At 36.9% G+C, this 25,128-nt stretch overlaps 3 protein-coding genes across 5 annotated transcripts; all 3 read right to left on the bottom strand.

The window, feature by feature from the left end:
- Nucleotides 1–931: 931 nt before the first annotated feature.
- eif2s2 (eukaryotic translation initiation factor 2, subunit 2 beta) lies at nt 932–5,159 on the bottom strand. 2 transcript variants are annotated; one of them, XM_004070339.5, is made up of 9 exons: nt 4,981–5,159; nt 4,057–4,237; nt 3,844–3,941; nt 3,619–3,751; nt 3,450–3,550; nt 3,134–3,282; nt 2,968–3,024; nt 2,784–2,869; nt 932–2,128 (listed from the first exon to the last, which is right to left on the bottom strand). In XM_004070339.5, the coding sequence occupies exons 1-9, from the start codon at nt 4,993–4,995 to the stop codon at nt 1,953–1,955; spliced, it is 996 nt and encodes a 331-aa protein (XP_004070387.1). In that variant the 5' UTR covers nt 4,996–5,159; the 3' UTR covers nt 932–1,952. The 2 variants fall into 2 exon arrangements, with proteins under 2 accessions (XP_004070387.1, XP_011475159.1); XM_011476857.4 differs by having other exon boundaries at nt 3,844–3,956; nt 4,981–5,158.
- A 4,088-nt stretch (nt 5,160–9,247) lies between these two features.
- chmp4ba (charged multivesicular body protein 4Ba) lies at nt 9,248–14,983 on the bottom strand. The gene is made up of 5 exons (XM_004070340.5): nt 14,646–14,983; nt 12,502–12,679; nt 12,244–12,358; nt 10,565–10,691; nt 9,248–10,377 (listed from the first exon to the last, which is right to left on the bottom strand). Exons 1-5 carry the CDS (start codon nt 14,827–14,829, stop codon nt 10,313–10,315), a joined length of 669 nt encoding a protein of 222 aa, XP_004070388.1. The 5' UTR covers nt 14,830–14,983; the 3' UTR covers nt 9,248–10,312.
- A 2,155-nt stretch (nt 14,984–17,138) lies between these two features.
- On the bottom strand, nt 17,139–23,757 carry LOC101163410 (vesicle-associated membrane protein-associated protein B/C). 2 transcript variants are annotated; one of them, XM_004070341.5, is made up of 6 exons: nt 23,409–23,757; nt 22,197–22,349; nt 21,895–21,998; nt 20,805–20,885; nt 20,312–20,485; nt 17,139–18,218 (listed from the first exon to the last, which is right to left on the bottom strand). In XM_004070341.5, exons 1-6 carry the CDS (start codon nt 23,464–23,466, stop codon nt 18,054–18,056), a joined length of 735 nt encoding a protein of 244 aa, XP_004070389.1. In that variant the 5' UTR covers nt 23,467–23,757; the 3' UTR covers nt 17,139–18,053. The 2 variants fall into 2 exon arrangements, with proteins under 2 accessions (XP_004070389.1, XP_011475162.1); XM_011476860.4 differs by having other exon boundaries at nt 20,312–20,437.
- Between the last annotated feature and the right edge of the window lie 1,371 nt (nt 23,758–25,128).

The following is a 25,128-nucleotide window of genomic DNA, read 5'->3' as shown; positions in this document are numbered from 1 at the left end:
GTGTTAGAGTTCCCAACTGACCTATGGAGCATGTTTTTGGATGGTGGGAGGAAGCCGGAGACCCTGGAGAGAACCCACACATGCACAGATTGAACATGCAAACTCCACAGAGAAAGGTCCCCCATTGTTCTGTGTCAGGTCCCCAAGCAGGGGGGGAGGCAAGAGTGCCACCGTGCAGCCCGTTTCTTTATCCTGCACTGTGTTATGAAGAAGTATATTATAAATTCTAAACAAAAAAAATCATTTTTAAAATTTTAGTGACTATGTTATGTTTTCTTAGAAAAAAATATATTTTTATACAAAAACAAAGTCAATTGTATCCCCTATTACCACAACAGTACCTGTACTCTGTTTTATAATCCTAGGATCCATCCCTAGATCCATTTAAACTCATTACGCAATGTACACACTGTGCAAAAAATTACATTTTCTACATTTACTTTACTTTTCAGTTTGTTACATTTTGATTGATTTATTGACCTGAAGCCCAACCAGAGGGACAAATCTGCAGCCCCTGCATTGCTGCCAAACCTTTCCACCAAGTTTCTTTCTCCTTCATACATCGCCGAAATGTACTTCCCCAAAACGCCATCTAATCCGTTTCCACCCGACGTGATGGATGGAACTTCAAATGTGAAAAGAACACATTTTTATTGATGTAGAATAATAATTTTTTGAATAAATGGGTAAAAATGTTAGTCGGTTACGTTGAAACAAAAATAGAAAAAAAAATAATTAAAAAAGTGGTGTACTGAATATGAGTGTCAAGAAGCACGCAGTAGTAACAGACATTGTCAAGGTTTGTAAAATACTCAACACCAGGAAATAAAGTACTTTCATCTGGAAATATTTTGAAGGCCAGAAGAAACAGAATCAACCCTTAGTTCCTCCAATAAACTTTAAAAATGTGTTTGCTACAGCAAGTCGAGAATGTAGAGCAAGAGAACATTTTATTTTATGAAAAAAACAGTTTTAAAACAAGTTCAGACCAGTTTTTTTGCCATTACTGTCAAACAGATTTTTTAGGTCTATTCAGATATTCCGAATAAACTGATGCATTTTTAAAAATCTTTGTGAAGAATAACTTTCATCAGATTTATCTCCCTCTTCAGAATTCCCCACACCCTTTGCCCTCAATGCTTTTGTCTATTAATCTGTCTTCAGGTGAAAAAAAAAGCCTTCTCAAAACAATAAAATTGATTTTTTCCCCAAATCATTCTAATAAAATCAGTCAGTCAGCTTTCTTTAAAAATCAGCAATGCTACAAGAGTAGTTAAAAAGCACATTTCCACTTCTTTCTGAACACAGCCTCCCTCCCCATGCACATTTATTCATCAAGTCTCCACCTCTGCAGACCAAGTCTTGTAAGGTGGTGTACTTCACTGGAAAACTGTAAATCTGAGTCTCTCAGTAGAACACGACTACTAATTGTTTCAGGAACAACTGAACTGAAACTTGGGAGACTTTGAAAAACTATTTCAAATCTTGTTTTCATTTACCAAAGTAACAGAGCATTGTCATTGTTAAAATAAGTGAACATAACTTGACTTACTCTGGAAAAATTTCTTTTCTGAAATGTGTCTATTGTGTGAAGAAGTGGGAGAAGAATGAAAGGATTCAAAACGGGTATTCAGGCTTTTCTTCAAGAAAACAAGAATCACAGCAAATGAGAAGTATTTTTTCTTTTGAGTCTGTCAGCCAAACAAAAATCAAACTGCACTCAATCTTAGTGAATGTGACAAACATGGTGCCTTTACCAAAACTGGTTTTAGATACATTCCCTCTCCGCACGAAACCTGGTCCAGCAATGACAACTAAAGGCAAACTCTCCCACAGTTTGATTCAGAGAGTCCTTTTAGTAGATCAAAGAGGGGCAGCCGACCCCAGCTTCGGAAATTCTTCAAAGAAAGAAACAAGCCAAGAGAAGACGGGGAGCCCAGTAGAGACGGCCTTCAGTTGGCTTTGGCGCGGAGCTGTGCCCTCTTGCTAGTCACAGCCTGGAAGCCGGCCTTGATGCTAGCCACGGAGCAGCGGGAGTGGCAGGTCTCGCACTGCAGGAAATAAAGACGAGTGTCCTTCTGCAAGATGGTTTCTGGAGAGCGGCAGGTGTGACATGTCACATATTCCTCTGCAAAAATTAGAAAAGTTTCAGTTATTTAATGCACACAGAATGTGATTGGTCTAGGTAATGTTAGAAACTCACAACAAGACCTATGTTTAGTAAATTCCTTTGTGAAAATTTTTAAAATGCTTATCTCCGAACTCCAAATACCTTTAATTCATTATTAGTTACTGAAATTTCTCATGCTGGTAACCCTTTAATACTGGAAATGTCACCGGTGCCACCTAAAGAACATGTGCTCTCTGACATACCGTAACTCACTGACCATTCACTTCACACAATCACCGCGAATCAGCTGATTCTGACGCAGAGAAAGCGGCTTTTCATAGTGGCTACGCACTGATATGCAACACATTACTAATGCTAAGTGCTAAATAACTGTGCAAAGCCACTTTTTTCCAAGACAGAATCACCTGATTTATATCGGCTGGGAAAGCACGTCACTGCTGTAAAGTGTTGTAGATCTGCGGAAGGCTTTAGAATTAGCTTGAATTACCTTATGGTAATTGCATAAACGGACGAAGAGTTACAGTAGTTAGAATAGAATACTTTAGAATAGAAGGTTTTATTAATCCCAATATGGGGATTGTCAGAAAGAAGGCCAACACCGGAGTTTTAAAGGGTTAACTCAGCTGTAATAAACCACAAACTTTAGACTTACTGATGTATCTTCTTAACACATTTTCAATCTGTTTCTGTTGAAATCTGCCTTTGATCACCAGCTGATTATTTCCATCTATGGAGCCGCTGTTTACAGACAAAAACATTTGTTTTTAGAAAAACAGACATAAACTGTTTGTACCAAAAAAAAAAAAAATTACACTCAGTTTATGCTTTCCAGATACCTCGTTCCCAGCTCAGCCAGCAGAAAAGCGAGGAGATGTTTAGGCTGACGATGCAACCTGTGTTCAAAACGAATGACACGCCAGTTTTAGAGTTACGTGGGAAAAAATAAAAAAAATAAAAGGAGAGCGAAAAAATAAAATAAAAAAAGGAAAGTCGGATGCTAACAGTTTGCAGATGTCTGTGAAGTTGACAAAAGAGGTTTTTTTGGTTCCCACTCGGACCACTTGAGGAGGCTTCATCACAAACTTCCTCTTCTCTCCGGCCACCATGTCCGGGTTCTTTTCTCTCATGATGTTGAAGACTCTATTTAGGAGCTGAAAGAGACATGAGTTATAGGGTTGAATTAAAAACAGGGCAAGATCCTAACATTGTTACCAAAAAAAATTGTATTTTGAGGGGTTTGATGTTGTTAGATTATGCATTTGAGGATACGAATAGCAAGATTTGCAGAACACATCTGTACACTCTGGGTGATTTTTACCTCATCGTAGGTGTAATCCCTTTCTGAGCCTGCCCAGGCAGGTCCTGTAGAGGAGCTGAAAGAAATCCCATCACTGATCTTGCTCTCATCATCTTCCAGTGCTGCAGACAATATCAAAATCACAAACAGCTTCTTTATGTTCATGTGCCAAACAGGAATTGATGTCTACCTTCATCGTTTTCCAACAACTCTTTCCCTCCTTCATCAAAGTCACTTTTCTTTGGCTTCTTCTTTTTTGTTGGAAGAACCAAATCCAGGTCCTCCTCTTGCGCCTTTGTTTGTTCGCCTTCAATTTTTAATTCCTGGATTTTTAGAATTGAACAGAGAGTTGAATTAGAGAAACATGTAAAGATGCTGCAGAATATGGTACTGGTTGGAGAAAAAGAAAACTCACCTTTAATTCTTCTTCTAAATCATCGAACACTTTTTTAGGTTTCTTCTTCTTTTTCTTCTGGTTGGCAAAGTTCAGGTCATTCAAATCATCCGATGGTTCTAAAAGAAATTTAACTGATGTCAAGTAAGTAGCGTGCAGTGAAAATCTCAAGAACAATTCATAATAGTGCAGCTGTAAAGTCTAGTTCAGCTTGAAAACATTCATTTTGCCAACCTTTCTTCCTGCTTTCATCTTCTTCTAGATCCACTTCTTTCTCTTCAACCTCTGGCTCGACCTCCTTTGCTTCTCCCTCTTTCGCCTCTTCTCCTCCTGCGCCCTCTCCTCCTTCCTCATCCACCATGAAAGGCTTCTTCTTCTTCTTTTTCTTCTTGGTCATGTTAGGATCAAAAATCATCTACAAATGAAATGAGGGGGGGGGGGGGTAAAAAAAAGAAATCAGTCATGAGGCCGACATCATACCTACAAAAATTTGAAGTTTGACATGGAGAGTAATTGTAGTTAATGAAACCCGTTTAAAAATCGGACATGTTTGATCTGGGTTAAAACATGATTATTTTACCAGCATATCACATAGCAAGTTAAGCAGTTCAGGCAGGCTGCAGGACACAGAATAGTTATAAATACGTGACATCGGATTTCCTGTTATTTGTGCTCTCAGATTTCCATAATGGCAGAAGAGTTGTAGCAACTCTGTTATCTAAATTAGTTACATAATGTATTTAAACACAAAAGGTAGTTGTGTCATCGTCTGTTCTTCACAGAACAGTCGGAGTAGCTTGGGCTTGCTAACACAGAAGTGACTGTCGGTTAGCGTCGCGCGCTTCGCTAACTACTAGCTAACATTAACTTCTTTTTTGTATCAATTAACTGGTCTTTTCGACGTTGAAGGTTCCATAAGGGTGGATCTACTAGTAAATATTTAACAAAAAGCGGTGAGCTGGACATTTTCTTGTTTAATTCGTCTGTCTGGGCCGCTGTTAGCCCAGCTGCCACCATGTGAGAGTTGCCGCTGCCAAGGGGAATCGTGTGGAGCCAGGCCCCACCTCAACACCAATCGGCTCCTAAAGTTCCGCTAACTGCATCCCAAAAGTCACGGCACTGACAGCGAATAATGGTTGATAATCAAAGAAGACTCACCTCGTCTCCCGACATGTTTGCACAATGAAAAAACGATACAAATCACAGAACTTCTTATCCTTCGACCAGCCTCAGATCTCCGCGTAAAATTTCTTGCATCAGCGACGGACCACAGTGCGCAATCGCAAAGAGGAGGAATTTTGACGTCTTTTCTTTGCGACGGCGCATGACTCACGTCACCCAACTAGAAAGAATTAGCAACAATATTTGATGCAATACAAAACAAACTGTTGCAACTTTTTAAGGGAAATAAAAATGCTGTTCCATTAGTCAAAATGAATTAGTTTGTAGTCAAATTTTGTCATTTTTTTTACTGAAATTTTATTTTTTTCTATGTATATCGCAATTGAAGAATATTGTTAAAAACCAAATCATATGATATTCTCAATATTTTAGGAAAAATGTAAACAAACCATAAATGTTTTTTTATTTATTTTATTTTTAATAATTATTTTCTGATAATATTTGTGTTACGGGGTTGAAACAGTTGAAGATCGTGACAGGGTTGAAGGGACAAATATGGACCTATGTATAGTTTCTTAATCATGAAATTCAGTGTTAGGACTTTCCTTTATCTTTATGTATATAATGATAACTAATTAACCATAAGAAAATCAGACTCAAATTGAAGTATGACGTGTTTCAAAGCTGTGAGTGTGAAGGGTGGATATTTTCCCTTGGATTCCTTCTCTGCCACTCACACGAAACAGAAATTGTGTTCAGCCTGAAGCAGAATGGCAATTTCCATTGTAATAAATGATCATTTTTTAAAATACTTGCGTTATCAAACAATCAAAGTTCTTAAATCTCAACCTTGCCACAGTCTCTCAACCCCGTTGCACTAAAACACAACAGAGTGGAGTGTGACTGGGTTGAGATTTTTGCACAAAATGGCTGCTGCTTCATGTACTGAACATTATGAAGAGGTCATGAAGTTCAGATTTAACATACTTATTTAAAAGACTAAAACTACTTTGCAAGTAGAAGTTGTCCATTTTATTTACATGTTACGGGGTTGAATTACTGAGTTTGAAAATCAGTTTCACAGAAAAAATGACAAAAGATTAAAAAATAAATAAAGGCAAGAACTGGGCCCCCTTTGATGTCAAGTGATCCAAAAGATTCTAGTTGTTTTTTGTTGTTTTCTTTTTACATTTTTTTAATTCTTTATTAGAACCCTAATCCTAACCGTACAACAGAAATAAATAAAAAGGAAAATAATTAAAATGGAAATAAATAACATTAGAATTGTAGTTCACAATACTAGGGATTGTCATACATCATATGGTCTTCAATGAAAATGGACAGTTTTGTTGCATTTTTGTTTTTCATGAATTTCAGCAATTTAATATATAAACAGATCTCTTTATGAAACGTATTAAATAATAGTTCGGTTTTTCAAAAATCTTCTCTTATGAATGAAGACTTTCTCAGAAATTAAGTATTAAATGCCAAATCAAATCAATGATCTGCAGAAACTACTCCAAGTAATGAAGTATGTTTTGTAACTGAGTAGAAATAGGAAAAGGAAACTTTGAGGAGTACCAACAAATAAAAAAATCCTCCCTAAACCTGTTAACATTCAATAAACAATAAACAGATGCAAACAATTCAATAAACAGATGATCGATTGTTTCTATATTTATGTCACAGAAAGAACAGTTATTTTCTGGAAAACCAAAACGTATATTTAGTAGTTCCTTGCATGGATAGACTGCATTCATAATTTTAAAATGGATTTCTTTGTATTTTAGAAAAATTGGATATTTAATAAACTGAGATCTTAACTTGCATATTTCTTCTTTTGTGTAATGCTGTGACATAGAATGATTTTTGTGAGATGTTGGAAACAGATCTCTAACAAACAAAGATGGTATAAATGAGTTTGGAAGTTTTTAGTTAAGCGGTCGACCATCAAACAACAGAGATGGAAGCTGAACTTGAACATTTTGAACCAGACTAGAGGACATTTGGATCAAATTCTGAGGGATTGCTTTCATCACATTGTTGTATAGTTTTCTATCATACAATTTAAACTTACTGGAAAAAGTTTCAAATGAGATCATGTTTCCATTATGATTCATAATGTGTAATAATGACCAAATACCGTTATCAATCCAATTTTTGTAAAATATTGATTTGTTCCTACACAAAATATTCTGAAAGTTCCATATGGGATTGTTGTGTGGACTAAAGTTATGTTTGAATATGAGTTTCCAGTACAGTAACACCTGCTGATTATAAGTAGAAAGTTTAATAGGAAGTTTTCTGTAATCAAAGTCACATTTTAGAAGGAACTCAATGCCCCCTAGATGAGAGAAAATGTTTGAAGGAATATAAAACCAAGGTTTTCTTCCATTTTGCATAAAAAGCCTAACCCGATTAATTCTAATCATACCATCCAAACTTTTAAAGTCTATGGCTTTAAGTCCACTTTTAAAGGTAAAAGACTTTAGTGTTGCACTTCCTGATGTATATGCAGTTATGGATTCAATTCAATTCATGGTATGATCAATGGATCATGCCATTGATTTTGTCAGAGGAGAATCATTTGTATTATGAGGTTTTGGTGTTACTCAGAAACAACAATAAAATAATTTTAATTAATAAATGTTGAATTTGACCAAAAAAGAGAACACATTGCCAGCAAACGAGCACAAAAGGAGCTTTAGTTTAAATACATTTATTGAATTTTCAAAACAGTGTTGGTTGGTGAAGTAAACTTCTGTTAGGGTTATGAGGGACATGACACAAACAGTAGAATCTGATGAAAAAAATAAAATTTTTGTTATTTCTTATAAAATATTTTAACATATTTTCCTTTTTTTGAAGTATTGAGATGTGTTTTTCAATGTACTGACAAAGCTGATGACCAGTTAAATTAAATTTAATTGGGAACTCAAATTGTGACATTTTCAATGAATGAGAACATTTTGATTTAACAACTTTTTATTTCTCATGGATATTTATTACCATATGAAGAATTTTTTCGAAATTTTGGTTTCCTAGCTTTACTTAAAGAATATGCAACAGTGTTTGATTCAATACTCACCAAACGGCGGGAAATGATGACACTGATCCATTAGTCAGACTGACCGGTGGATTTTTGTATTGCTTTAGTGATAAACAAATAAGAAATCACAAACATCCCTACACAGAGGTAGATTTTGCTGGGATTAAATATGTATGGATATAAATTAGGATAAAATATAGTTTATTGGAAACAAGAACTGTTGAAATAACAAAATAAAAGAAGTGTCATTTAAAATACCACATTGTACATATCCTATTTAAAAATGTGGGCACATTTTCTCCGGATATGGACCAGTTGTGTACCTCTTTGTGGATCACAAGAGGAGACAACTTGTCACTTGTCTGGGAATTGAATGTATTTTGGACTTGGTTGTAAAAATGGTAAAACAATCATACTTTCAGAAAAAGACATAACTTTTGGCTGTTACAATGATAAAGTGGACTGGAACTTTATTTTCATTACACAACTGATTTGGTTTTGGCATAAATGTTTTTTATTCAGAAAAGGAAATGGTTAAACTCCAAACTTAATTCTTAACACTTTTTGCATCATTTAATTTAACATGGTAAAATCATAAAAAAAAAATGTAAAGGAAATTTTAACAAATGTAATTTGTGAAAATGATACATTTTTTTTTATTTACTCTGTAGCTTATCTTATTGTTAATTATTTGTCCTGTACCATTGCTTCATGTCTGAATCCATTTGTATTTTTTTCTCCTTTGTGTCTTTTCCCTTGACATTCACTCGCATTTTTTCAGGCTGAAATTGTTGCAAATACTTTTTAATTCCAGTAAGTATGAGTAATAGTTACTGTGCTTTCCCAATCATAGGTCTATTTTATACATCTTGTACTGTGAACATACTTTATTTTGTTAAATGATATAAATATCATACTGGCTTTTGTTTTAAAAACCACTCTATAACTTTTTTTTTTTTTTTTGTATTTTAAAATTGTACAAAGTTTTACTCCTGAAAAGATCTGCAGTATTTTTGTTAAACACCACAAGTAAACTGTATCATCCTAAAACTATGCCATAAATACGAATTGGATAGCATCTATGAACTGACCACTTTTTAAAAAAATCAAAATGTGCCGCAAATGCCAGTTTGAGGACTTCGCAGTTAATGAGCAGTTCCTGACTTATTCTACATCTTATAAATATTTTCCATCAATAATCCATAGCAAAATTATACAGATTTTAGGTGGGAAAAAATGAACATAAAACTTCAATTATGGTGAAAGAAGTGAAAACATTTTAATGAATTGCTAATCATATTATCCTCTGGATAAATAAAGTTCAGAAAGGCAAACATGCTGGTCTGTATGTCTGCTTTTTTTTGTTTTCCTGTGTAGAAAACAGACATCATGACAGTGAAAAACTAAATAAGTCAACTCTTTTAACACCATAATGCAAACATTAGAGAGTGACTAAGCTTTCATGAATCACAATTTCCCCCTGGATAGTTAGTAAGGTGTCATGTTGTTTATTATTATTTTTTTTAAACAATATACAATTTGAAATGAAACCCTTAAGAAAGGGACTGAAACAGACAGAGAAGGAGAACAGGATTAAACATCATTCTGTCTAGCCGTGCGATGTGATTTGTATTGTGACTTCTCATTCTTGCATGCTTCTCTCCCCTGACCCTCTCAATGGCAGCAGAATTACTGTACAAATAAAATACATATTTGGGATATTTACACCAAATTACAAGTACAGTTGGTGAAAATGCCTTGTTGAAGAAAGCTGTGGACAGAAGCAAAGTAGAGCAACACCGCTTTAGATATTCTTCCCCCCCATGCATCCTTCTTTTCCTGTGAAATGTCTTTTTATTTTAATCCTATAGCAACTCTAATATCACAGTTAGATGGGATTTAGCTTCCACTCTTCCCTTCCTCCTCCAGTCATGTTATTGTAATAGTGAACATGTTTCAGCACAGAGCCCAAGCTTCTTGAATCCCGCTGCCACGGTTCTGCATGGTACATAGAAATCATAACTTTTAAATAACATTTTTAGGTTTGAAGGCAAAAACAAACTAGGTGGCGTTTTTTTAAAAGGTACACCAACGGAGTTGAAACAAAATGACCCCCTCTGGCATGTGTGCTCTGAGCGACCACGAGCCTAGACTGGAATAAAGGACAAGAAAAGGAGGACTACAGCATTGTTGCTTATTTGTAGTGTTACATGAAGTACACAGCAAACTCTCCTCAGACACAAAAACACTGAACATCTCATCAGTCCATAGCCTTCCAATAACTGCTCCTTCTTCAGAACACTGTGGGAGAAGCTGGGGTTACATTGCTTCCATTGCCCAGCGCTGCAGGTCCTCCATGTCATCCTCGTCTTCTTCTTTCCTGGCTGTGACGGGGGTTGAAAGCAGAAAAATGAAATATCTGAAGGCCTTCATGGAGCTGTGCTAAAAGCAGCCCCTTCTTAATCCCTACAATCAAACAGATTCTTTTCGTTTCCTTTAAATATTTTCAAATTAGCAATGGAACTTTTTTCTAAAAACAAACTCTTAATTTGAAAGGCTGTTTTTTTTTACCAGGTCTGGAAGGTAATGAAGTTGAAGGCACGTTGGGGAGAGGGACATTCTCCGGTCCTCCGATCTCTAGAAGGTTCTTGTCCAGCTCTTCCTGTTCCAGCTCGTCCAGCTCTGCCAACAGCTCGTCCTGATGGAGAATGCAATCAACACCAAAAACCACCACAGAGAAACACATCCTCTAAAATGTTTTTCATTAATGAGCACTAATATAAATAGATGAATAGAATGGTCCAACAGAGTCCAGTGTTTATTTTATGTTATAATTTGTTATGAACTGCTTTTTCCTGAACTATGGTAACAAATACATGTCTCCTCCATGAGTTCAGTTCAGTTCCAAGTCTCCTTTGATCAGTTCTCATTCCAAAGACTGAATTTCATTCATGGAAAGGATCACTCCAAAGCGGATCCAACCCCGGTCCTTAAGATCTCCCGCCCAGCCCGTTCTCCAGCTCTCTGAGCCCTGTGTGTATGGAGGGAGGGGTGCAATAATTCCAAACGCAACACTCACAAAATAGAAAAATTGTGTTTACTCAAAAAATTACTTTGAACTTGAAAAAGAAAATTGCACTTGAAACTCAAAAACAAGTGAACACAAAACAATATTTACTTGAGAGACATTCTCTGGCTACAAATTCTTTCCCTTCCTTCGCTATTTTGTAGTGCTGTCCAAATCTACAATTTCCCATAAGTCTCTACCGGTGTGCATCGATACTCACTAGATTGGCAAAATTAGACCACAATGCATTCGTGGATTCATCAATGGTCATCGCTATACGCTCCTATCCATTAGATTTTCACTTTGTGAAATCAATGATGTCATATATGCAGTTTGAAAAAAGGTAGTGAGCATGGTGTAAGCATTGCTTTTTAACATCCAGGGCACTAGACAGTCCTGCACTGTATAGTTTTTAGTAGTTAGGGCTTAGGGGGGGAGTTAGGGCACAGCCCCAGTCTACTGCGCTCAAACAGAGCAGAGCGCCATGTTCCGAATGGGCCAGAAAAGCCAGCCAATCACAGACATGGACATGAGGGTTGAAGTCTGTGATTGGCCAGCTTTTCTGGTACATTTGGAACGCGATGCTCTGCTCTGTTTTGAGCACAGAAGAGAAAGAATTTCTCTCATGTCAATATTGTTTGATTGCCCGGATTTTTACGTTTCGTTGGTAAAATTGTTTTGTTTGCATGTATTTGAGTTTCAAGTGCATTTTTGCGTTTCAAGTGTACTTTAATCTTTTTAAAACAATTTCTTGTTTTAGTTTTATGCTCAAACAAAAGAGTGTTACACTTAGAATACTGGCACAAATATCCCTCCATATTTAAGCTGCTGAGTCAGACGTCTCCAGATTGTGACTGACTGACCATATTTGATCCAGGGAGAGCTAGAAAACAAGCAGGGTGGTAGATCTTGAGGACCAGGGTTGGACAGCCCTGCTCCAAAAGCCTGTCGGGTTTACTAGCTAAGGCAAATGAAGTGAGTAACAAAACATGGCAAATAGCTCGAATAGGTCAGTTATGACCTATTCAACCAAGAAACTATTGTGAAAGCCACAACAAGATTTGTGAACAAGATAAGATTTTTCAGTCATTTTTAATTATGTCTAAATGTTAAGAAACACCATTTAAATCAGGTATCAGTAAGAAAAAGGTGAAGATTCAACAGCGAGAAGAGCATCACTCACCTCATCAAACTCCTCTCCAAAACCTACAGGTTTAGAGATGGCGTCCGAGATCTCCTGAGCCAGCTCCTGTTGCTCCGTAATGTCCTGCATCAGGTCATCGACCTTATTGATATCCCTGAAATAACACCATGAGAGAACACAAGTCACTCCTACATTTCCTGAACAATGGGAGGCCTTCAAATGAAGCAACGGTCTTATGTTGTGGATTGCAGTTCAGCCTGTCAGATTCCTGACCAGCAGCCGTGTGCTGCTCCTTACATGTTTTCATGTGCAGACTTCATGGCCTTGGCAGCGAGGCCCATGTTTTTGAGCACTTCCGTGTTGGTGTTGGCATTCTCCAGAGCCTCCCTCTGGAACTCAATGGTGGAGATTGTGCCGTCGATCTGGGCGAGCTGCTTTTCGTACCGCTTCTTCCTTTTCAAAGCCTGAAGTGCCGCTAAAACAAGAAAGACAAATGAGGGATAAAAGAAGCAGGGACTCATAAAAATAGTGGAACTCTGTGAAAACCAGACTACTCTCATGTCTTTTTTTATTTGTAAAATTAATAATTGAGTTTGTCCCAAGACACAATGGGTGCAACGATTAATCCTATTCCTACAAATCGATCTATAATGGATCTTGGAAAATCCCATCTGATGGAGGTACGGTAGGTTTATTTTACTATAACGTAAAAATGACCAAGTGTCATCACAGCAGACAACACACATGTCAAAAGATCAGCCATCATTCCAGTCCAAATGTGTGGAAACACATTGAATTTAGCAAAGACACGTGACCATAGTGTGCTAGAATGTTCTAAGAATGTTTCAATTGGATTATTTTGATGTGGATAAAAGACAGTGGACTGAACTTAAAGAAACTAAAATGTGAACGGATTTGCATTTAATTCTTGTTTACTTGTTGGTTTGTACACATATTTCATTTACACTTGATTATCTTGAAGAAATTCAAGGAATCTGGAAAACGTCTTTATTTTATTTTAGTTTTTATCTTAGTTTTGGCTAAAGATGACCTGAATCGATTATAGGTCAATGAATCAGATCAATTCAAAATGAACCAATATCAACTATAAATCATATATGATATTAACGACATTTTTGCCTAAATGAATCACTACATCTAAAACAAGAAAGAAAATAGATTTTCATTCCTACTATTGTCTTTAAATAGGCCTATCATTTATGCTACTTGGTGCCTCAGCATAAAATTCTTGAAAAGCAATTTAACAGACAATAGTACCACTTTAGGATATTATTACATACATTAAGCAATGATAAGACACCACAACAGTGTCTGGGTTAATGCCAATAACCCAAATCTGTTTACATGGGTAGGAGAATTTGCTTTTCATTAGTTTGCAGCCATTTTAATATTAGATTCAAGCCTAAATTATAATAAACACATAAGAAAAAGATGAATTAAAATAAAGACTTACGCTGTTTCTTCTCCTGACTTCAGAGGTTTTAGTTTCTCAGTAGGAGAGTCATTACTGGTGATGGGCAGCTGCATCAACACCACGTGATCACAAATCCTGTAGTTTCAATCCTTCTGCAAGACCTTACTTTGACCCCTCCCCAATTGAGTTTTTACTGAATCTGTAGGAATTAATAACACTCAATTGGACATCACCAGGGGGGAATTTATGCTATTATCTTTGTGAAGTAAAGGTTCAAAATTAGGATGAAATTAAAATTTTAGATTTTAATTTTATTTTTTGGAGTAAAACAAACAGCTGTGCCTTTTAATGCTTACAGATCAAATATGTATTCGGGAAACTCCATGTCAACTAAAGAAAAGCAGGAATAGGCTTTTATTTTTTAACCCCATTCACAGAAAAAAATAGTTATAATGTATAATTTACTTCAATTTTGGGCAACGTTAAAACGATTAAACTACCTTAATTTAGTTTTTGTTTTTCCATTTTTAACAGCTCAAATAATGAAAAGATCAAAGCTGTCATACAATAGATATTGCTAGACGTTCAAGTGAAGTCGGGAACACCTCAGCAGCTAACGGAGAAAAACCCATTACGCAATCCATGAGAACATAAGGTGTGTCAACCCTTTATTGTGGTTTTTATCGTCACCTTGTTGAAGCTACAACACACCACACCTAACCCACAATTGAATTTCGCAATTATCGGGTGTCAACATAAAAAATAAGAATATGAAAAAAGAAATAACTGATTAGCAACTATAAAACTAAATGGGTCCATTATATAATGCCGAAACATTTTGTTAAAGAGTTGGATGCCAGGAATGACAACAGTTTCCAACAATTCAGCCAAACAAGCTAACGTGCTAACACTGTTTTTTTTTTGTTTTTGTTTTTTTTTACTGTTGGGCGTGACATTTCCAACCAATGTCGGGAGACTACATGAAAATCACAGCCTTATGTCTTACCTCTTTTGTTTTTCGTTCCATTTTTCTTGGCAATTTGTAGTTCCTGATCAATTTTTTTCTCTAAAAATTCTTGTTTCTTCGTTAGCATCTCCTCCGTCTCTCGGAGTTTCTGGATCGCCTCCTGCGGACTGGGTCCCTTTCCTCCTTTACCCCCTCCACCAAATATCTTCCCAAACAATGACATTTCGAGGGTATTAAAACTACCCTTTAATATAGACGTATTCAATAGAACTGAAGCAACTTGATTATATTATCCGACTAGGCTAGTTCTTGCCCTCCGGATTGTTGATGTTTCTCTACTTCCTAGATTAGGCCCGATGACGTAATCAATATGGTGGGAGTGGGCGTTCCTCAACGGCGGTGCTCTTTGTCTCCACCTGCTGGGAGACTGTTTTAACTACAGCGAAGCAAAGTTCAACACAATAAGAAAATTGACTAATTAAAAACACAACTTTTATTTCAGACTCAGATGTGGTCCATAGAAAAAGATACAAATACAGTATACATAATAAAAAGTAAAAAGATATAAATTAAAAAGAGTATAATCGCTGTATCCAGTGTTTCCTCAGGGCAGAAGTGTAGCGGCATGAGCTTCTTTTGGGATCAGTCAGAGACATGATAATTGAGTTCTTAGATTTGTCCAGGCATTCCATAAGGCCGTATGTAAGCTTACGCAGTAGTGCTTCACAGGTGGGGATGTGAGCATCCACAAATAGCTGACTGGCTCTGTACCACCTTGGCACCTGTAGCAGAAGCCTAAAAGCATCATTATAGGCCACTAAGAATTTGCGGAATGTCCCACGTCCATAGTTCCACCAAAGAGGGGCCAAATATACAGGGGAGTGCAGTAAGCTCTGAACAGCGAACACTTCACTTGAAGAGAACACGTACTTAATTTTCTCATCAGAATGTTTGCCTGAGCATAGAGTTTACAGTACTGTCTCTGAATGTCTCTATCATCCCTCCAATCATCAGTAATGAAATGTCCAAGGTATTTGATAGATGAGGTTTGTTCCAGAGGCGTTCCACAAAGCTTAAAAACAGGAAAGTTTACATTTCTGTCATCTTTGGTCCTTACAATCATTACTTTGCTTTTGGAGGGATTGTAGTTTATATCAAAGTCTCTGCCATAGTCAGAACAAACTTTTAAAAGTGTTTGTAACCCAGCACTGTAGGGGCTAAAAATGACAAGGTCATCAGCATACATAAGATGATTGAAGGTTTGACATCCAACAACACACCCAGTTTTGCACAGATTCGAATTATCAATAATCGAATTAGTCAATAAATTTAATTGCTTTGTTAAAAAACTCTGAATATTATGGAGTCCAAAACTGTTCATAATTTAATAAAAAGATATGACCGTGTGCAATCACACAATCTACCAATAAATCTCTCATAAATATGTAAAAAGATAGTGAAATTGTGAAAAACCAGCACACAGATTTTAAATTAGCCATAATTTTATTAAATGTATTTCATTTTGCTTTGAAAACTTGCAGGTTTTTCACAATTTCATGATCTTTTTATATATTTGAGATTTATTGGTTGATTGTGTGATTGCACAAGGTCATATTTATTCAATTATGAACAGTTTGTATAAACTAATAATTTTTTTTTAAAGAATACATATAGACATTACTTTGATCATCTTCATTTAATTGTAACACCAAGTGTAACAGCAGAGAAACTAAGATCTAAAAATTAATTTTTGTTGGGAAACTAATCAAATTGACATAGATTCAACAAATTTAAAAGATTGCTAAAAGTAGAATTTCGAATCATCAAAACTAAGTTACAATTATAGAAAAAAAAATCTATTTTTTTGGAGTAAAAACATAAATTGTGACACTTCAATCTGGGTTTCTTCTTTGAGAGATACTATGAAGCCATATATGCGTCAAATTAAAAAGAAATTCAGAGAACTTGTCTGTGGATGGTTCACATAACTTTAATTATGTTGCTACATAATCATGGTTGTCCAGGTACGTTCTTCATTTAATACAGTATGTTAGTAATTTGACAGTATGGAGTATTTGCATTTTATATACAAGACTATCCAATGAGTGTGATTACTCGGGTGTGACTGTATGTGTAATCCAAAGCCCCTTTAGCTTTTCTTTTCATGTAGTTTTCTGGTAGAATTCTGCCTCCAAGCTTTACGAGGAAAAACAAACAAACTTGCTGATGTCAGAAATGGAAAAAAAAAGCAAAAGAAAAGAGGAAGAAAAGCTGATCACTTATGTGGTGAACCACACTGGTCCCAATTGATTTCCTTGAATAATTAAAAAAAAAAAAAGTTATAAAAACAAAATGCAGCCATACCTGAAAACAGCAGATTGGATAATAGAACACAAGGCTCTAAAATATAAAGAATTGTTTTATGCACAAAAAAAGTGATCTAGAGAATGGAAAACAGAACAAATTAGTTCTCCAACAGGAGAAAGAAATCATTTCTTGTTCGCTCAAATGAGAAAAAGAAAATCAACAATCTTTGGACTATTTGCTTTAATATGTTTCAGCCTCAATGACCAGATTATTGAAAACACGTCATCTTAAATAAGATATTTGTTTGTTAAAGACATCACAGGGAAGCATAAAACCGTTATAAGTATTATATTGTCATGTTTATTATGATTCCAAAATCGATGTACAGTTTTTAGCTCAAGTGAGCCACCGTGTTTATTCAGCTTATTTCTCAATTTTTAACACAGACTCCTGGTTTTCTGTTGCATGAAGGAAATCTGGTGCAATGGAAGTTTGTCTTTTTCTTTTCCCCAAACCTGCAAGTTCACTTTTTGTCGTCACATAAAACATCAACAACACACTCATGCCAGGGTTCCTGTGGGAAGCCAGAAAAGACACAAACGCACACACAGCTTTTACTGGCTAAAACATGGTCAAACTTTATAAGACAACAGATTCAGGTCGGTTTGCACAGATTATTTCCAATCAATGCCCCTTTAAAATCTCGAGGAGCAGAAATTGACACGAGTGTGGAACTTTAAAACCTGAAAACCAATGAAAGCGTTAACATTTAGCCAAGTGAAGCCACTTCCACAAAGATCACTGTTACCTGTGCAAGTGTGAGGAGATTATGGAGAGATGGACGGAAGAAGCAGAAAAGGCAGATTTTTGCAAAACAAAACAGGGGCGAAAAGCGGAACCTGTGACAAAAACGTGAGACATCTTTAACCCGCCTTTCCTTTGCTCGCTCTTAAAACTTGCAGTTACATTTCATACAAGCATACCTCTGTGACATATTGCATTAAATTATGAAGAAAACGGGAAAACAGATCAACATGAACCCAGAAGACATCTTCACTGCCATCACCGTCATCAACCCTCGTCTTCCCGAGTCCGCTGTCCATCCGTCGTTCTGTCCCTGTGCTCTGTCCCTCTGTGTGTCTACAGGACCATCTTGCCAATAATGACCCCGATCACAAAGAAGAGTAGGCAGAACGCCAGGACACGAGTGCTCAGGCCTTCGTCCTTCACGGCCGTCATTGCCATGTTGGAGGAGTGAGGAGCAGCAGCGGAGGTCACCCTCCTCTTCCGCAGTCCATCATCTTCCTGTGATGAAGGGGAAAAACACCAGCGTGAAAGCTCAGACTTCCTCATTTGCTTCAGGAAAAAGAATCTCAAGGACTCCTACAATCTAGAGATCACAGCAATGATGGACGCAACTAAGATACAGAAGATGGAGGGACAACGTTGCCTCAAAAAGATTCCTAGTTGTTTTAGTAACAATCGAAACATTTCTACAAAAATTCATAATTAGAAAATATATACTTATGCCAACCTGTAAAAGCAAAAAAATATTAAATATTCAACGAAATGAAGAGTTTTCTATGGATCCCTCCCTTATCTTTGGCAGTATCACAAAGGGTACTTAAGTCTTTCCCAGGTATCAAGGTACAAAGGCAGAGTCCATTCTGAGCTGGCTGACTGTTTATTGCAGGGTCACATACAGAGACAGACAATCTGAGGGACAATCGAAGCACCGATTAACCGATAAGGGCAGGATTTGGGACAGCAGGAAGAAGCTGAAGTACCCAAAGAGAACCAAACATGAAGACACCCTGTGGACTCCAAGCAGAAAGAGCTCAGTTGGGCTTTAAGGACTCACTCCAATGAAAATGGTGTTTTTGACATGTTCTTCTAGCATCCTCTGATGACGTATAATGTCTATAAAGAAAGTTAAGCTTAAAATTTAAATTTCCAGTATATCTTTGATCAAATCAACATGAATCAGGAGCAGACAAAAAGATGTTGCTTAAAGGAGTCTAAAGTTTGTTTTAAAGAAGCCAGCGGAGGGATATAGAACCATTAAGCTATCTGCCCGAACTTCTTTTTTTAGCCGTACATTATCACTTTTTAATCCACACCCAGCAGCCAATCAGAATCAAGTATTCACCCGGACCATGGAATAAAGCAATATGAAGAATAATGAGCAGTGGTACTGGGGCAATTACCATATCAATGGCGAGCAATTAACATCACCCAGTGAGGGTCCTTGGGCAAGACCCTTAATGCTACTGCCTCCCGAACGGTTCAGCTGCAGCTCACCGCTCCCCCAGGGGATGGGTCAAATGAGGAGAACACATTTCCCATTGTGGGATGAATACAGTATATTAAAATTAAAAATAAAGCCTTGTTTCTGTTGTGATTGTGTGCAGTAATGTATGTTGACCACTAGGTGGCAATACAAGTTGGTAGTCAGGTTATAAAAGTCATACAATAGAAGAAGAAATGATGCGGTGAATGTAGAACAACGTGGCTACTTAAAGAAGTTACTGGAGGCTAACTTGGCCTCATTAAATACAAACATGACAGTTTCCAATGAGTGGTCCGGCTTTTTGAGTGTGTCCGGTTTAAAATGGATCCCATAAGCTGGACCGAACGGTCCCATTCTTGGGCCTTTGCATAAAAAAATGAAACAGGCCGGTGCTACAGTTGAAAAACCCGTTGATTGGCTGCAGGTCGTTAGAAGAAAGTCGCCTGCAATCTTTTCTCAAACAACATTCAATGACTTGATCATACGAGGAACCAAAAGCTGTGGAAATTCTTTTAAAACATTAAAAGGTCAGGACAGTAAATAAAACATTAAAAAAAAAAAAGCTAAGCGTAAAAAATTGGAGCTCCTCCACTGTTGTTGTTTGCCTCACCCTGCATGCGTCATGACGGCCCAACGTTGAGTGGAAACACTGTCCTGAATTGTCTAAACAATTGTACACCTGACTGGATCGCTCAGTGGAAACTAGGCTTTTCAGTTATATTCTTTTAAAAATTAAGAAATCTCCCAAAATTACAAGAATCAACCAAAATAACCATCAATTTGATGGAGATCTCCTCTACAATCACAAATATAACTAATAGTAGCCTCAGTCCAACAGATTACACTGAAAAAAATCTTTTCTTTAAAAATCATTACAAGAAAAATCATTAAAAAATTTTTTTGGCCTTTTTTGAAATGAATGTCCGAACTGGGTTGAACAACAACAACAATCTTTGGTTTGTGGGTTTTTGTTTGCTTTTTGTGCCTTAAGACAGACCACTTTAAATGCTGCTTCTGTAAAATAAATGAATTTACTGATGAAAAAAATATAAAATAAAATGACAAAGCAGAAGTCTGAAAGCAAGTCTGCTTCATTTGAAAGTTTCACCTTGATTTGTTTATTTTCCTCCCGTAACCTCTGCACCTCCATCTGCAGCCGCTTGCACTCCTCCATGATCTTCTTCACCTCGCCGTCGTCCATCGAGACGCTGCCTTGCTTGGCCGGGTGCTCAGACTTAACAGAAGTAGAGGGAGTTTCATTTTTTTTGCTTTCCCCCTCATGCTGTGGAGAGAAAGATGAAGGCGGGGTGGTGACGAATGGAGACGAGGGACCGACGGCAGGCAGTGAGACGGCAAACAGGATTTCAAACCATCAACTACGCTGTGTAATGAATGACGGGGATATCTGACTGAAAGACGAGACGCTGAAAGATGAACTTCTGTGGTTTAAAGTTACACTTAAAAAGCATGCAGTGATGAATTTACAAAGCAAAACCAGTTGTGATTAAGAAGATACAAATGTAGAAAAACATCTTTTTTGTGCATCCATATTTGACAGGAATGCTCTCACACAAAGAGACAGAAGTGGGACTTGTACTTACAGTTTTGTCGTTTTCTAGAGGCATCTCAAATGCACACCTCAACTTTGAATCCATCAATTCTTCAGGTTTCGCCTCCTTCCACTGGAAACAAACAAAATAGTAGATAAATTGATACTAAAAGAGCCAGAAGATTTCATTTAGGTTTCAACACGACCATCTAAGAATTTCTAGTTTATTTTCATGCAACGTATTTAGTTTAAAAGACCCACTCCGATGAAAATCGTATTTTTAACATGTTCTTGTGGCATTTTTCCAATGAAGAAAAATGTGTTCAAAATTGCATTTCTGCTATTCAAGTCGTTGTGAATCAAAAGCAGAAGAAAAAAAAATGACGTTAAAAAAAAAATAGAGTTGGGGTTTGCTCTTCGCCAACAGTCACCCTTACAACTCCAAATTTCCAACAAACTACAGTCGCTCTGCAGAAACTCTGTCCCATTAGATGGCGTCTTTTTGTTTTATTTGTTTATTTAAACCAATAACAGCGTACTTTATTTTCTGACATTTTCTGACACGGGAATCCTGCGACCCGCGGGATTCCATTAACCACGAGACCGGGACGAGATGAGATTATTATGGGAGAAGCCAAAAAGGACGACAAGAAAAGGGAGTGGGAGTCAGATTATCAGTGGCCGGACGGGACCGGATTACTCTGTGGGAGTGTGACAGGACAGGAGAGAAGATCCACTCCCGTGTCATCCTCCAGTACACGATGCTCTGTCAAAACATTTGTTAAGGTGTTATTATGAATATGCTAATGCGGCTAACAAGTAGCGGTGTCAGATTATATTTTTTTTGCTAATCAAGCAACGTTGCAAATTACAGGTATTGTAAATACTTGTAAGTTCTAGAGTTAATGTGAAAATGGTTCAAGCCTGACTTAATGACGATCTTGTCTCGCTTAATGCGCCATAGACCATTCATTGACAGAAATCATGATTAAAAGATCACCAAGAACACTTTTAAAATGGCTCAAAAGATGATCCGAATGAGTCTTTAAAGAATAAATCTTTCATTTGAAAGTTAAATTTACTTCAAAACACATAATAAGCAACAACAATCAAAACAGCCAATTTAAAGCTCAGACACTTACAACTCCTTCCATGTCAGTCATGTCATAGGGAACCAGCACAGACTGCACCATGAATTTGTGTTTACTTTTCTCATTGGGGTCGTACTCAAAAGGCTGTAGCATGACTGTAGGAGAAAGAATAAGACATTCAAATAAAATGCATGCAATTCCCTTCCCTTGCTAAGATAAATGTAAGCGTAAAATATTATTAAAGAGTTTAAAAATACAAAAAAAATTCTGCTCAGCAAATAAAGGTAAACTGTGCATTTAAGCCAAACAGAACTTAATTTTCTCTGCAGCATAAAGAAAAGGTGACTGCGAACCCGAAACGTTGATGGAGGTCCCGGCGTCAATGATGCCGCTGTTTGGGCGAACACAGTATCTGCGCGGCGCCGTCGTCTTGACTTTGAAACACACATTTCTATCTGTGGGGTTGGTGAGCTTCAGAGTGGCAGTGACAACATCTGTAAACGGGCCTAAAAGCACAAAAGTAATCAATAAATAAAACAGCCTCTTGATTTATGCCTGCAACAGTCATTTGAAGAAACGTTTGCATTTCTTCTGTTCTTGCAGAGTTAAAATGTTGGCTACTTGAGTTTTCTGAATGAATAAATACACATTTTGAGTAGTGCTAAACATGGCAAACATCACTGCAGCAGCAAAAAGAGCAGCAGAATATGCAACAGGATATTGCATTATTAATGCCCCAACTCCAGTAACAAGCCTGATCCTTTGGCTATGTCGTTAGTAACTCATCTGTATTAAAATCTTTAACTTGTGTCTTATAAAAGCCCACACATTTGAAAACATCGTATCTATCTCCAACTGCTACTGCAAATGTCACAAAATGCAAAATAGTGTTTGCATCTTCTCATGCAAAGTTTGTCAGTAAAATGAAAACTTGAGATCCCAACAACCCTTTTTCTTTTGTTTTGTTACAGTGTCACGTAAAAAAAAGGGAAATACTGAAGGAAATAGGGGTGATCCACACACTTGCCCCACCTATACCGACACAATCAGCGTTTGTACAAAAAACTGCAAAGGGCAGGAAACAGAAAAAGCACAAAACAAACGAATACACTACATTTTTAATAGATGACTTAAAACTATCAAAGAAAGTGCTAGAACAGTAGAGTTTTAGGGGGGCGCATTAGGGTGAATATCGGGATGGAGGGGGGTCTTGTCAGGACCACACGGGGTGTTTTCCAACGTTCACGGGGATTAAGACGGTCCTGTGAGTGAATAATGAGAGAGCTGGTTAAGACCACAGCAGGCCTGCCCTGCCTGACGCTGCAATGACAGCTAGCAGTTTGCCCGGCTAGCAGATTAGCTAAAACTGCCTGTCGGCTAGCAGCAGCGCTCACCTGTCACAACTAAAGATTCCGAACAATCAAACGCTAGTTTCCCAAACCCGCCATTTGAAGAGTATCGGTTAGGCTAATGGCAAACAGAGAGACCCGAACACTGGTTTTTGGCAAAGAATTGTGTTGGCCAACGAGCCCCGGCCCTCCTTTTTCTCTCCGCCTCAGCGTTACCTCTGAATTTCAGTTCGTGTTGCGGCTCTAGCACCAGGACTTGTTCTGGTCTTGCCATGTCCCAGGGCTTCTTCCTGTTGAGATGGCGAGGACGATATTCTACAGCTTTTTCAACTCGTTCGGATGAGGCAGCTGACGTCCCGAGAAGACAAAACTAGTCGCCCAAGATTCTTCTCCAGCAGATGCACCACAACCTAGAATAACAGACAGACTAGCTAGCTGGATGACTAGGAGGCTGGTTAGTTGGTTGTTTGACACAAACAGCTGCTAAGCGCTAGCTTCCAATTTCTTACGCTGCTAGCTCAGGGACAAGAGGAAGGGGCAGGCTGACGTCAAAAAATGGGCGGGAGCATTGGGACCCGCCCACTCCACCACCACACTGCCCCTCAGGGAACATCCACAAATTTTACTTAAAAAAAAAAAATACATTTTAAAAGTGATAATTAAAGTAAAATACAGTTTAAGTAGGAAAACTAAGACACAGATCGAAAATAAATTATCTATAGTTTTAAATTCCACCACCACACCGCCCTCAGGTAGGGAATATCCACAGATTTTACTCAACTTAGATTGTCATTCAAAAATAATTTTAAAGGTAATAATTAGGCTAAAAATACAATTTAAGAAGACACACTAAGAAACAGATTAGATAGAAATTATTTTACATTGTTAAATTCATGGAATTGGATAAAAAAATACATAACAAATTCTGGTATTTCAAAACCGTGTGATAAAAGTTTGAATGAAGTAATGCAAAAAAAAAAAAAAAAAAAAAAAAATTATAACTGCCCCCCTTTGTTCTTCCCTACTTATACCACGGGTCAATCAATTTAATTGATTTATATTCCTAGGATCTTCTGTTTACAAGTCTTTTGCATGATTTGCCTTTATTGCCAAATGGTTTAACACAAACCACGCTGCTTGTAAATATTACATATTTTGTGGAGTTTAGAAATGAATGCTTTATACTTTCTTTCCAATCCAATGGCACCTTGTTTTTTTTTATTAACAATGCTTTGTTTGGGTGTTCCAATCAATTTGACTACTTCTATTTTGCCTTAATTTTTGTGTGTGTGTGTGTTTTGTTTTTAATACTGACAAAGCCCCCTGTAGCTCTGTGACACACACTGTAAAAGTGTTAAACTTTCAAAGAAGCTCTAAATGTTATTTAAAAAAAAATTAATAAAATTACACAAAGAGGCCTTTAAGATTCTGTTTTTTTGCATCTAGACTACAAAGCAATTTCAACAAAACCTGCCTATAAAATAGTTTGTATTTGATCCATTTTCTGTTTTTTTATTGTTTAATTATTCCTATTGCCTTTAAAGAAGACCTTCCACAAATAACCTTACATGTCTAACAGGACATTTGGGAAAAATAGAAACAAGCCATGTTAAATGGATAGAAACAACCCCCATAAACTAAAATCCTGTATAAAACTTCACACTTAATGAGTGACTTAAAAAAATGAATTTTTGTATCTACAATTTTTATGTATTTCTTCTAAGTTTTTTTAATTTTTGTTTTTTATTTTTATAGCAATATTAAGAAGCAGTTTTTGTTCCATCTTTCTTCTGAAAACTTAAAGTTAAGAGAAGTAGACCAAAAAACGACCATAAAATCTACAGAAAAGCTTGAATTTCAATAGAAAAATAATATACATTTCTATAAAAAACCCAATTTGACAGTCATAAAGTCACAAAAGTTTCTTAAGTATTTA

This window comes from Oryzias latipes, chromosome 7, assembly GCF_053564925.1.
Source record: "Oryzias latipes strain Hd-rR chromosome 7, Olatipes_Hd-rR_3.1".
NCBI lineage: Eukaryota > Metazoa > Chordata > Actinopteri > Beloniformes > Adrianichthyidae > Oryzias > Oryzias latipes.
This window is presented reverse-complemented; position numbering and strand designations above follow the sequence as displayed.

What these genes read in the sequence shown, in the direction of transcription:
- eif2s2 (XM_011476857.4), bottom strand. An exon ending in ATTTAGAAGAAGAATTAAAG is followed by an intron (nt 3,752 to 3,843) that starts GTGAGTTTTCTT and finishes CTAAAAATCCAG; the next exon opens with GAATTAAAAATTGAAGGCGA. An exon ending in GTTGTTGGAAAACGATGAAG is followed by an intron (nt 3,551 to 3,618) that starts GTAGACATCAAT and finishes TATTGTCTGCAG; the next exon opens with CACTGGAAGATGATGAGAGC.
- chmp4ba (XM_004070340.5), bottom strand. Translation starts at nt 14,829, where the DNA reads ATGTCATTGTTTGGGAAGATATTTGGTGGAGGGGGTAAAGGAGGAAAG. An exon ending in TGGAACGAAAAACAAAAGAG is followed by an intron (nt 12,680 to 14,645) that starts GTAAGACATAAG and finishes TTCTTGTTTTAG; the next exon opens with CGGCACTTCAGGCTTTGAAA. An exon ending in AAGTCTGCACATGAAAACAT is followed by an intron (nt 12,359 to 12,501) that starts GTAAGGAGCAGC and finishes GTGTTATTTCAG; the next exon opens with GGATATCAATAAGGTCGATG.
- LOC101163410 (XM_004070341.5), bottom strand. Translation starts at nt 23,466, where the DNA reads ATGGCAAGACCAGAACAAGTCCTGGTGCTAGAGCCGCAACACGAACTG. An exon ending in ACACGAACTGAAATTCAGAG is followed by an intron (nt 22,350 to 23,408) that starts GTAACGCTGAGG and finishes TTGTGCTTTTAG; the next exon opens with GCCCGTTTACAGATGTTGTC. An exon ending in CTCTAGAAAACGACAAAACT is followed by an intron (nt 20,486 to 20,804) that starts GTAAGTACAAGT and finishes TTCTCTCCACAG; the next exon opens with CATGAGGGGGAAAGCAAAAA.